The sequence below is a fragment of the Oreochromis aureus genome, linkage group 17, assembly GCF_013358895.1.
Source record: "Oreochromis aureus strain Israel breed Guangdong linkage group 17, ZZ_aureus, whole genome shotgun sequence".
Taxonomy (NCBI): Eukaryota; Metazoa; Chordata; class Actinopteri; order Cichliformes; family Cichlidae; genus Oreochromis; species Oreochromis aureus.
This window is the reverse complement of record NC_052958.1, coordinates 38,109,699-38,123,207: the sequence shown is the minus strand read 5'-3', so window position 1 is coordinate 38,123,207 and position 13,509 is coordinate 38,109,699. Positions and strand designations below refer to the sequence as shown.

The 13,509-nt window shown below is 41.7% G+C and overlaps 2 protein-coding genes across 4 annotated transcripts in view; one reads left to right on the top strand and one right to left on the bottom strand.

Moving 5' to 3' along the window:
* Positions 1-13,509, top strand: part of scube1 (signal peptide, CUB domain, EGF-like 1) — a 144,213-nt gene that overhangs the window by 3,369 nt on the left and 127,335 nt on the right. For both annotated transcript variants that reach the window (XM_031734808.2, XM_031734807.2), the window contains exon 2: positions 2,359-2,481. In XM_031734808.2, the coding sequence (XP_031590668.1) occupies positions 2,359-2,481 (123 nt within the window). The remainder of the gene's footprint in view (positions 1-2,358; positions 2,482-13,509) is intronic.
* The window catches only part of samm50l (sorting and assembly machinery component 50 homolog, like), a 32,948-nt gene that overhangs the window by 16,930 nt on the left and 2,509 nt on the right, over positions 1-13,509 (bottom strand). The gene's annotated exons all lie outside the window — the stretch shown is intronic.

Sequence of the window (13,509 nt, the reverse complement as noted above, 5' to 3'; positions counted from 1 at the left end):
TTTCTCGAGTTTGTGGATACTTGACCTTTATACAATACAAGCTGTGACAGAATAGAGCCTGAGTACAGTTACCCAGGTTTTTAAGTAGAAGTTTGAGTTACATATGTCCTCAACATTGGTCAGGGCATCTGATTAGGATGCCTACTGGAGTTTAAGGTGAGCTTTTGGGGCGGAGACCTTGGAGCAGACACAGGATAAGAAGAAGAGATTATGTCTCAGTAAATGGTAAATGGACTGGTAGTTATATAGAATCTTTATAGCACCTCTCTACTCAAGCTGGGCACTCAAAGCACTTCCTACTACACATTTCATTCACCCAATCATGCACACACATATCCTACATGCACATATATGCATCACAGGCAACTTTTGCCAAGGACACCTCAACTAGAGGAGCTGGGGATCGATTCACCAGCCTTCCAGTTGGTAGACCACCCACTCTACCGCATGAGCTGCCTCATCAAGGAATGACTTTCAACAAGACCTTAACCTAGAATCAGGTTCGTTGGGCTGTCCCCCAGCCCAGTCATGAACAGCTCTCCTTCAGCAGCTGAGTCCGGCTATCTGAGACCAGCCAGCGGTGCTACGGTAACAATGCATCTGGGCAGGTTTTTTAATTAGAGGCTTTCTGTCATAATCCCACATTGGTAGCTTTGCACCACTGGTTCCTGAACTCATACAACAAATGTCGTTTCCTCTCATACTGAGCAGGATTACTATTGTAACAACACATCGTCAGTAGGGTAAAACCCCATCCCGGAAGTCATGAGACAGCATTCCCCTAGAAAAGTTCAATGAGCTCGTAGCACCTCTGCACAGACAATCTGGGCCCAGATAAACCAAAGCAATCTTAGTGAGTAGATACATGCAGTTAGATATAAAATATAAAAAACAGTTGAATCCTGACAATAATGTATGAGTGAAAATAATGTCATTATATTGCTTTTCTGCATAGAGAACTTTAACTTTTAATACTTTAATTGATTTTTTTATGATGAAACTTCCACATACGTAAAATTATAAATGAAGGACTTTCACTTGTTGGAGTTTTTAGTTTTGTTGCTTGGGCCAAGAATGGAAAGCATTCCTTAAATGAAGTTCACAGACTGTATGGAAATGTGGAAGTTGAGTGCTGGAACATTGTTGCACTGTTACAGTATTAAATCAGTGTGTTTCATTGGAGTTATCAGTGGGTGCTTGAACCTCAAACTGTTTCCACACTTGGCCACTCTGTGTTCACATGTGACTGGACGACACATCGCACAAAGTAGCTAGTTTGAAAGAAGAATATGATGAACCCAAATGTGTCAATGGCAATATTAATGTCAAACTGATGCACACCATGTGTTAATTAACAACTGGTTTATGTTTAAATAACTTTAGCAATTTATTTCTCAAACTATTTTATTATCTCTGGGCGCTCTGACATGCACTCTGCTACATGTACTGCAGACAGTGCTGAGAACAATACAGTCAGAGCCCTCTGCTGGGCAAACTTTGTAATTAAACAAGTCAAAGCATCTTTTTCCAAGTATGTTCTGTATATATGTGTTGGCACCAAAGGACGCTCCTGCCTGGGGAAAGTGCAACAATGACCACTTGCCCATTGCTGCTGGAGATCAACTGAACACTGTTACAAAGTGTATCCAACACAGGAGCTTTCTGTTTAATAAATGGAAATACCCTTTTTGAATACAAGCACGCTCATCCACACGGGTGTGCACACGGGTGTGCACTGTTCACAGACACAAACTACACCTTTCTTTCGCTGTCGGTCCTGCGTGCTGCACAACAATTTTCATTATTTAGTATTTACTGTTATTCACACTTAGCTAGATTAATGTGTTTATTATGCTGCTCTTTTTTTTTTCTTGTTTTCTCTCTTTTTTTTTCTCTCAACAGGTGATCCGGGAGGTTTTTTTTCTTTTTCTTTTTAAGTGTCCTTTCTCACTGTCCCTCTTCCCCTCTGTTTTTCTTTTCCTTCATATTTCTTTCTCCCTGTCCTTTCCCCCAGCCATGTCTGTCCCGTCTGTAACAACTGAAAATAAAATAAATAACAACAACAAAGGTCGATCAGATGGACCAATACGGCAAGGCCGTGATGATCCACTTGGTAAAGTAAATCCGTTGGGTATCTTTGTTGGCCTTCAGACAACGATTCTGATGGCTAAAGAACCAAACGGGACAGGCAAAAAACCAAAAAAGGAAATATAAAAACCTGCTGTAATTGTTAAGTTAGCTCACATGTGTAAAGTGATCACATCACAGCAATATATCAATTATCACATACAACACTGTGGAGCTCATTGATCAAGGAACTCCTGTCTAATTGGGTACTGATGTTTTGTGTTTGTGCAGATGTAGATGAGTGCGCAGAAGGCTCAGACGACTGCCACATCGACGCCCTCTGCCAGAACACAGCCAAATCCTACAACTGCATCTGCAAGCCTGGATACAAGGGAGATGGAACACAGTGCGAGGGTGAGTGCTACGTTTCCTTCGGTTCATCCAAGTGAAAGCACAATTAGTACTGGCTGGGATTTACACAGGAATGCACCAGTTGTTATAGAATATGAAGGCAAAGCACATCTTCATGTTACTTCTCTTTAAGAGTGAGAGCACATCCAGAAGCAATAGGTTGAGACAAACAGTCCTCAGTATGCTTTAAACACAGTGCTCGGCAGATCTCGCAATAGCTTGAAACAACCTCTTCATGGAGACGTTGATAGTGTTGGATCAGAACCTACAAACAAACTTTTCTAGCAGTAACACGTCTTTGAATGAAGAGTAAAACACTTGGTTTGAATAATGGCCGCTATTTGATATCTAAAAGGTGTGGAGGTGGTGGTGCATGGTGGTTTCTAATACTGTATGACCATCTGACAGGCGGTGCTAACTGAACTATGACTCTAATACAAAGGTGTACAATGCAGCCAGTCTGGTGTTTCTCACACAGAGACTTACTTGGGCAGGTTGTTAGGTTATTAACAGTTCTTCGAGCATATTTGGTAAGTCAGTTACTGCTAACTGGGTAGCCCTGGCATTCCCAGCTTGTCTTTATTTCCCAGCTTGCTCAGTGTTTGAGGCTATTTCATCGATTTGTCAAAGACATTAGCTTGCAGTAAGATGTATAACAACTCCATTGTCTCCTGCTTTGGAGATCTGCTGAGAGCAGAAGTGTCACACTAACCAGTACCTGCAGTAGGAGGGGAACTGGTTTATTCTATGCTGATCACAGAGACGGACTATGACAATGATGAAAGTGTACAAACTTTTCTAATAGCACAGCAAATCTTTGAAAGTCTTTGAAAGAAGACTAAAATACTTGGTTGCTTCTGACTTTTTGACTGTTGTATTAGATTTGATTTGTAATATGTGATGTGACACATGTCAGCTACTTGGCAAATAAAATATTTTCAGAGGAGAAACTTATAAATGAATAAATGAATCCCAGATCTGCTTTCCTTCGGCACAGCCTACAAATTAGGGTCGCACTGACACAGAAGTTATAATAAACTTTATTTATAAAGCACACTTAAAAACCAAGGGTATGCCAAGGTGCTTAACAAGTAACATAGAGAATAGAAGGAAGATAATAGAAATAGGACCAAAGCAAGTACTAGGTATGCAAGCAGGTAGCTGTCACTGACACATAGGAAGGCAACAGGTACAGAGCAAACAAGAAATTAAATGAGCATAAAAGTGCATAATATAAAATCATAAAAGAAATATTAACTAGAGGGAAAGGCGAGATTGAATAAGTGGGTTTTTAGTCGTGATTTGAACAGTGCAGTGGAATCAGATGCGCGGAGGTCGAGAGGAAGGGTATTCCACAGTACCGGGGCAGCCAGAGCAAACGCACGGTCACCCCGGGACTTCAGCCGAGATCTGGGTTGGGTCAGAAGTAGTTGAGTGGCAGATCTAAGTGTTCTAGCAGGAGTATGTGGTTTGAGAAGTTCACTGAGATAACTTGGCGCTAATTTATTAATAGTTTTGAATGTGAGGAGTAATATTTTAAATTGAATACGGTACTTTATGGGCAGCCAATGCAAGCTAGCTAGAACAGGAGTAATAGGGCAAAATTTCCTGGTACCAGTCAAGAGGCGGGCTGCTGCATTTTGGACTGTTTGCAGTCTAAGAAGAAGAGAAGGGGGAAGACCGTAGTACAAGGAGTTACAATAATCCAGCCTGGAGGTCACAAAAGCATGAATAAGCTTCTCCAGGTCCTCATGTGGAACATAATGCCTAGCCTTAGAGATAAGGCGCAGTTGGTGGAAGCTAGAGCTCACTACAGCAGACACCTGCTTATCGAGATTGAGCGAGCTATCCGGCAGTACACCCAAGTTACTGACATAGTCACAGGAAGAGCTAGCAAAGGAACCCAGGGCAGCACCGAGTCGGGCACGAGGGATTTTACTGTTGAACACCACAATCGCAGTCTTCTTATCATTTAAAACAAGAGAATTACTCAGGAACCATTCTTTGACCTCCCGCATGCATTCTTGAAAGTAGTGTAGGGACACAGCAAGGTCGTCAGTAAGTTCAAAATAGATCTGTATGTCATCGGCGTAACAGTGGAAGGCGATATTGTATTTTTCAAAGATTGCGCCTAGGGGGAGCAAATACAATGAGAAGAGAATAGGGCCTAAAACTGATCCTTGAGGCACACCACAACAGACCGGAGCGGAGGAAGAGGAGAAGGTGCCTAAGTTAACTGAAAAGGATCTATCAGCGAGATATGATTTAAACCGGTCGAGGGCAGTGCCTCTAATACCCACAGTGTGCTCAAGTCTTAGTAATAAGATGTTATGGTCCACCATATCAAAGGCCGAAGAGAGGTCCAGTAAAACTAGGACCATAGAGCGTCCAGTATCAGTGATTACAAGAATATCATTAAGAACCCTAACCAACGCTGTTTCAGTGCTATGCAATGGCTTAAAGGCAGATTGAAATTTCTCAGCAATATTGTTCGTGTCCAAAGCACGCCTGGAGCTGGGAGAGAACTAGTCTCCAGGATCTTGGACAAGAACGAAAGCTTAGAGATCGGTCTGTAGTTTGACAGGTCATAACAGTCAGAGTTTCTTTTTTTAAGAATCGGGTGGACTACAGCGTGCTTAAAAGCCAAAGGAACACAGCCTGAGAGCAAGGAAAAGTTCATAAGAAATAGGATACTAGGTCCAATTACATCAAAACAGTCCTTAGCTATGCGAGATGGAAGAATGTCAAGCACAGTATTGGTGTTATTCATTTGAACAACTAGCCGCTTAAGAGACAAAAGTGACACAGGCTCAAACTGATGAAAAGTTGAGATGCACTCAGGAATGGGGAGAGGATATAAAACAGGGGGAAGGGGGGACTTAAGAGATGCGATCTTATCTAAAAAGTGAGTTTGAAATCGCTCACAAAGAGCCTGAGAATAAATTAAAGGCATGTCCGGGGAAGGGTTAACCACAGAGTTAAAAATTTTAAATAAGGTACGGGGGTTATGGTCATTGGCCAGGATGATTTTGGACAAGAAAGACGCTTTGGCCGTTTTTAATTTATAGATTTATGTCTTGGATCACATGAATCAGGAGGCAGGTTGTTTAAGCTAGTCTTTTCATTACAACACTTTCTGTACGATGCCCAAAGTTATCTGTATGGGATAAACCTCCAGTGGGAATTCTGAGTATCATTGTAGTTCTAACAACTCTACTACATGAGGTAACACTCGTCTGAAACTTTCCTTTATATGGAGACTTTAAGCTAAATAATTTTGAACCTTGAATATTTGGCTCATGAACCATATTTAGAAGGCTTTATTTCAGGATGTCATATAAATGAAATACTTGATTCATACATGATATTAGACAATTTAGATTGGGGCCAAAATACTCTGATATGGATCGGTGTCGTCACATAAAGCATAGGTGATGTTCATCATAATTATTGTGAATTTGCTTAGATGTGAGTGCATGAACTGGGCCTCTGATGTAACAGCAGGACAGCTGTTTCAAAACCTCCACACCCACTCCACACCCTACACCCACAGGGTTCTCCTAATTAACGGAGAGAAAGCGGACTTATTGAGGGTGTCGGGGTGAGAAGGGGGCAGCACCCGGCTGTGTGCTCACACCTCCACTCCTGCCTGAAAGCACACCACAGCTGGAGCCACAGCCAACTGCACACATACACTTTCTCCATCTCTCACTATCCCTGTGTCAGGTCTCAGCTGTCACACATTTATTTAAACGTGCTCACACGACCACTGTGATCATCTAATCTGTCCCCACACTGGCTTAATTTAAGACAAGTATATTTATATTTCCTGGTTTATTGCCTCAGATCTGGTTATAATAAATGGAATTTTCAGCTGACTATGAAATAGTCATCATTCCCAACAGCAATGATAACGCACCAATCAGAACTAGAGTCTAGGAACATGTCAGGATCTCTGTGACCAGCTGATCTGTAACTCACTGAGTTGGATTGCCACTTTAACTAGATTATGTAAACCAGGTCTAATCAGCTTGTTCAAGCTAAATTGCAGCTTTTTCATTCCGGTCCTCAGTGTCACTGGTCATAGTTGTTCTTGGAGCTCACAATAGTTTGGGAATTTTTCATGTTTTCAGATATTTCATTAGGCAGTTATTCTGTAACATCAGTCCTGTCTTTGTGTTTTCCATTTTCTTTTCTTTTTTAACTTCCCTTGCTAGACGTCTGTTAGCTCTGTTAGCTACTAGCTAGCTAACATTATGTGAAATTCCAGTGAGAAGTGACTGAGTGAAAAAAATAATTCATCCACTTCTTTTTTTCAATACAAATATTTGCAAAAAAAAAAAATCTTCTTGAAATAAAATGCTACAACATCTTCTGTCTATAGAACATCTTCCACTTTTTACTGTGAGCACAAGCACAACAACAACTTGATCTTCTCATCAACTCTTTCCTCTACTATCAGCATGTGCTCCTATCTCACAATGATGTCATTTTTGGATGAACTGTCCCTTTAGACATGCATAATTACTGACTGTGCACACTAATGTCTCAGAATACACTGTTTGCATAGACTGTGTGATTTATTACATTTGACACTCAGTCTTTCTAAACGATGTGTACTGAATGACAACAGCTTCTCTCTCCTCTGAGAGGAGATGGCAGGAGGGTCCAGACTTTTCAAGGTTATGATTTCCCTCCCATAATGTTGCTGTCTGAGCAGATCTGTCCCATCAGCCACTTTTTATTACGTCACTTTGCACAGATACCTTTGAATCAGTGTGTGCATGTTTGTGCAGTGCACTCTGGATGGACCTTGAATGTCAGCTCGGACATCACTGTTCACTGTGTACGTGTACGTGCACACTGTCCTCCCTTTGCCTCATGACTGTACATTCAGGTCTTTTAAGCTCTTCCCTGGCAATGACGCAACAGCTCATGACAGAGACGCCAGATGAAGACAGATGGTGGATGGGAGTTGACCCTTGACCCCGGTGATTAGATATGGTCGCTGTAATTGGCCGGCTGTGTTTTCCATCAACAGGCATTACAGCCCACTTTGCCGGCCAGCACCATTAGTGGCTCTGCTATTCCTGGAAGCACCTGGAAGCAGCAGAGCGTCTGTGCTTGTTCTCCGCAGCTCTAAGGTCATATCTGTGTCTTTATTATCAGCATCACTCCATATCAGTGAACGATCACTCAGCAGTCTAGTGAAACATGCAGAGGATCATAAAAAACTGTGTCAAAAGCAATGCTTGTAAGAGACATTTTACTCCCCATTTCTCAAAAGTGCATTGACCGAGAAATTTATGATGGTCCAGACTGCTGCTCTCATTTGTCATCTTTCCCAGGTCCAGAGCACCTGTATTTCAGAGACCTCCAGATGCACTCTTCATGCTTTGTAAACAGACACGTCTTAAGAACAAAACATATTGTAGCCTGTACTGAAAGTAAGGGCGATGCTGTAGAAGCACTGGCACAAAAGACAGTTATGTGTATAGTGTCAAGTCTGTTTCTGAAGACTTCCATCTTTGCTTTTTGAAACTGGAGGTAATGGTCATGGGGTGGACCTGACAAAATCAAACTAATAAACATCTTAGCACAAATGTAAGGAGGATGTGGGGTGATGGAGGGCGTTATGGTGACATCAGCATTGGCATCGGGAAAGTGAAAGCAAAACATTGGGGGTTATAATGACCAGTAAGACTGCATGCAGCAACAGTGTCAGTGGTTGCCCAAGTAATTTTATTAGTATGTTTTCTGTGCATAACTATCGTTTTCTGATGTTAACTTCAGTGAACAGATTGAAATATAATTGGCAACTACTGAAATGTTGCTGTGATGCAGGCTTTGTTGTTGCAGAGTGTGTTTGAGCTGTTTAACATGTCTGCTTTGCTAGTAAACGCCTCTCCATTGCATTGAATTACTACAGACAGTAATTCCAATGTAAAGAAAATTAAGCCAAATTCTGGGTTCCTGAAGTTGTTCATTAGCTGTTATTGCAACACAGCAGTGTGCTTTGTCTGCATCAGCTTTCATTATCCACTTCATGTCTTGATATACTATGAGACAGAACTGACCTCCTCAGTAAAGTCACCAGCAGCATTTTTAACTCACTCACACAGAACACACTGAAAAACCTGAAACTTTAACCTCCAAGCAATGAGTGGACCTCTCATTCTGTACAGGGGCGTTTCGCTCGCATGGTTTTTCTTCCCCCATTGGAAAGAAGCATCGTTCTCCTTTAGCTGAATGAATGTGAATCATGTGCTACTGGCTTTACAGTAGTTTATAATGCCCTTTGTATCATATATGATAGACCTCTATTTCATCAACATCATCAATACTTGTCATAATTTTAAAATGTTATGGACAAAACTCTTTTTTTTTTCCTTAAAATTAAATTTGTCAAGAAAAAGTTGCCAAAAACGCCCAATGTATCAAATGCGATACAAAAATATATAATAAATATCTAATAAAAATATATCATACACAACACGATATAGCAAAAAATGTTTGTGGATTTTGTTATAAGGGTTAATAAACATCTCAGTTCCAAAAATCAGAATGTTCTGGATATTTTTTGATGGGTTGGCTCATACAGGGTTAAATGGGAGATTTTACACTGATGTACTCTCAAAACACCAAATGATGGCGTGAGACTGAAAGAATTGTGTTTTATTCCTATAGCAGAGTTCAAGATGCTTAGAGAACGAATGCTGAGGTATGCTGAAGCTTTTCTGGCAGCATGTGGTAGCCCAGCATGTTTGTCCTTTGTGTCTATAAACTTTATGACAGTTGTGGGTCAATGTAAGGGGCCATGGAGTTCTCCGAGCATTTGCTTGGTATGCCTCTCCTGACAGTGTGGCTCTGCATGGCATCGTCTTTTAAACGTAAGAAGCAACATGTCACATTTGCATTAGATGCTAGAGAACCTTTTTTGTGATTTCTCTACCATCAAAACACCTGGATGAGCTTCTGACATCTGTGCTGTGAACACAGGGAGCTTGACCTCATGTCCAAAGTTCTTGAGAACTTTGATGTTTCTTGATAAAAAACACCTGCAGATATTTTACTGGAAAATTCTTTAGTTTTGAGAAAGTTTGTCAAACAATAAACAAGTGTCCAAAGAAAGCAACAATGTAGACTGATTTGGTTTTTTCACACCAAAACAATTGCAAAATCTTGAAGGTCTGGCCCATATTCAAGGTTGAAAGAGTTTGTATGGTCAAAAGTTCAGCTAAATATTGAAAATCAGTGTCAATTCATGTAAAGAAACAACAAAACCATAGATTGTGTTGATGATGACATAACTACAACGCAATTTCGAGGTTCCAGAGGGAGTTGGCCTGTGCAGCTCCACTGAGAAACCTCTCACTCTCTCTTGTGCTTTTGTCATGGCTGGGACTCGAGCTCTGGTGACCAAGGGAGATGATCTGTGTGCTCAGTCTACCTTCGCTACACTTTTGCACTACAAATGAGCATTTCCAGGCCATATTTAGCTTCACAAGGTTCAAATCCTACACACACGGATGTTCTCTTATTATCTCCTAACCTGGATTCTCCTCCCATCAGTACCGTGCCCTCACTAGAGTGATTGTCTAAAACAAGTGTGCCGACAATGCTCGCCACGGAAATTTGATATAGTGATTATGAACGTTGCCCTGTCTGTAGACTTTTCCATTAGCTGATACAGTTAGCTTGTTATGGAAAAATGTCAACTTTTATCCCTGTGCTGTAAAATGAAGAGTATGTGGGGCGAGCTGTGTATCACTCGAGCCATGTGCTTGTGTGAGTGTGTGCATATGCAGAATGGGGCCAGAGCCGTCTCTCTCTCTTGTTTTATCAAGAGGTCTAGCAAAACGTAGTAGTATTGTGCACAGGTTTCCCAAGCTCAAACTGAAAACATTCCCAGTGTTTAAAAGCAGGAGCACTGGGAATAAAAGAAACTTGCATTTCATAGTTCAGGGAAGAGATTAGTGAAGGTATTCCAATTCAAAGGAACCCTCCTAAAATGACAAAGATGCCTGTTCTTTCTTTGTTTTATAACATGTAATAATGTTCTCATCACAGGACAATGCACTGTCACATTCCTTCATCTTTTATGGAAAAGTTAGCTCCATTTCAGTGTGTGATGATCCAGGGAGTGAGGACCTGGCTGCTGCAGAGCTGTGGGTTGTCTGCAAAGCCACCCCTGTGGTTACCCAACATTTGTCACTTACAGGCTAACTGGTTTTTCCTAGTTGCTGGGAGGTTTCTGTTGTACTCGTAACAACAGTGCATTGAGATCTTCAATACACAATGTGCACATTTGACTGTAGGAGTAAGTGACAGCTGCCTTGCATCATTGCCTGCTGTTACACCACCCTGTCACGTACCTTTAGGTTAAGCCTAATTCTAACCACATTCGTCTGCTCTAAGAAATAAATCCCAAAATGATACGAGGAGAAGCTTGACTCTGGATTCCAGAGCTCTCTGCGACACGGTGAGGACGAACACCCAACCTGCTTAACAAAGCCAGAGAAAGAGAGGAAAAGTGCATCTCATGAGAGGAATGGATGATGAGGGAGACAGAGCAGGTGGGAGGGCATGAAGACGAAACGGCAGACAGATACTAGGCCATTGTCTGCCTGGTGTCTGCACCTCCGTCATCAGTCAGCCGCTCTCCTCACTGGCTACCTACAGACACACATAGATGATATAACTCAGCTCACACACTCACAGGAATCCATCCCACCCATCGCTGATTGTGTTCCTGCACCTCCCGCTCTCGCCTGTCTCTCTTTCTGAGACTTCCATGCACACTCTGAGCGGAGCAGGTCAGATTCACCAAGGCTCCTGCTTTATATATAGATAACGAGGCCTTAACCCTTGTATGGTGTTCGGGTCTGTGAGACCCATGCCATTTAGAGGCCGTTGCCCCTTTAGGCAGTATATACCATCAAAACCTGCAAAATATGGTATAAGGATATGTACACTTGATTAGAACTGATTTTATTTTTTTTATAACATTTTATTGACAAAAAACGAGAAGCACATTAATTCATAAATGTGATCGAACAAAGGTAAAAGGAAAAAATTAACCATGTTTGCTGTTCACATGGCTCGTAATTGGGATAAAGTAAACATCTGTTGAGTAATTTAACATAAAATTGTTTGATAGTGTTAATTGGAAAGTCAAAACTCTAGCGGGTCCACCAGACCCATGAACACTGGCTGAGTAACAAAAATACGAACACCATACAAGGGTTAAGGCAACATCTACAGCCTGCTTCCTTGGCAATTAGAAATGCCACTCAGAAAAAGTGCAGAAGGAGGAAAGAAATTCCACACAGACTGTTACCGGACTGAAGGCTTAGCCTTCAGTCCATCTCACTCTATACAAAGTTGAAAGACAATGCCCCGATGACATAAGCGGTCTTGACTTGGTAACCACACAGCTGCTTTGTGGCTCTGTATCCAACCACAGTCTCAGCCTGAGCGATAGACTGTGACATGTTATGGTTTCAAAACAAAGTACAAACTTTATGTTTCATTTTCCCTGTCACCCAGACTCACGGATAAGCTCGCATTCATTTTGGGGGATAAATCAGTATGTAGCTGTAAAGACTGTAGTTTTTCTGCTCTGTAGTTGGTTTTAGAGTAGTTGTCAATCAGATGTCTACTAAATACATCCTCCATATAACATGGTAACTGGTAACTGTTTGGGATGTCGCAGTTTACTACATTATTGCTCGCTATACTGTTGTAATACATTCATGCGTCTTTGTTTTTGGGCCACAACTGGGAAGTAGAAGTCTGAAAGAAGATGACAGGCACACAAGCAACAGGTGGTTCAGACATACAATAAGCAGGCAGTCACTGCGATAAAACACGTGACACTAACCATAAGTTTGCATATATCACGCTGACTTGTCTGCCAGCTACTTGCAAACAAACAATGAAACTGTGTGACGCTAACGGCGACTCTTTGCCTTTAAAGTAAAAGTTGTGCCTTTGAAATGTGTGTTTTGTGTTACACGACTTTTACTTGGAAGACAAATGTTTACTTTGAAGATGAAAATGCTCTCGCATGTTGTGTGAGGTTGTGAAGATTCACTACAACTTGCAGAGTAAATTGTGTTTGTAGAGAAGTGACTGCAGCAGTCTGAGAGTGACCAAAACAATCACATGAGGTTTTCAGGGCAGCACCCTCGTTGCTGATTTACTGATTTCACCAGGCGACAGCCAGACACCACATTACACATTTTCCCCCAGCCATCGGAGGCTGTCAGTCACTAGGCTTGTGTGACTGAGGTTGTGGGTCTGTTTGGTTTCCACTAATGACTGTCTTCACAGGCTTGTTGCTAACTGTACTGTTTGTTTTGGGCCTGGTGGTAAATGACCTTAAAGTTGTTTTGTTGGTTTGTTTGTGGCCAGCTGTTATTGAAATTTGTTTGCCATATTAGAATATGTGGAAAATTCCGACACCAGGAGAAACCCCTGTCTTCGGATGAATCCGAGCTATTTTAGAGGAACAAGGTGGGCTCACACAGTACTTATGTAAGTAACACAAAGTACCTACAGAAGTGTGGTATACATAATCCAGGTGGTTTTAATATTATGGCTGAAGAATGTACAGTTACAATAAAAGCACAGGTAAACTTAACGAGGGTTACTATTCTGTAAGCAGTGGTAGTGAGAGCCTCTTTATTTATTTATTTTTTCTGGTCCTAAACCAAAAAAAAGATTGTAGTTCTTCATTAACCTGTTTTTGGTTGGGCTTGCTAAAATGTCACAATCATCTAAAATAATCACCCACATAGCAAAACTGGCCCGGATCTGGCCCACACATGGGCCAGCACAAGGCCATATGCACACACACTGGTGGTCCTGTGCTGGCCCATGTGTAGACTACATCTGGCAAACCTGATCTGGGCCACCAAAGGGCCGTCATTCTTTGCCGTATGTGGGCCATGTGTAAGCTGTGTGCAGCCACGGGCCAGTTGCAGACACGCTGATGGCCCTGTGCTGGCCCAGAACAGTTTCAGCTCT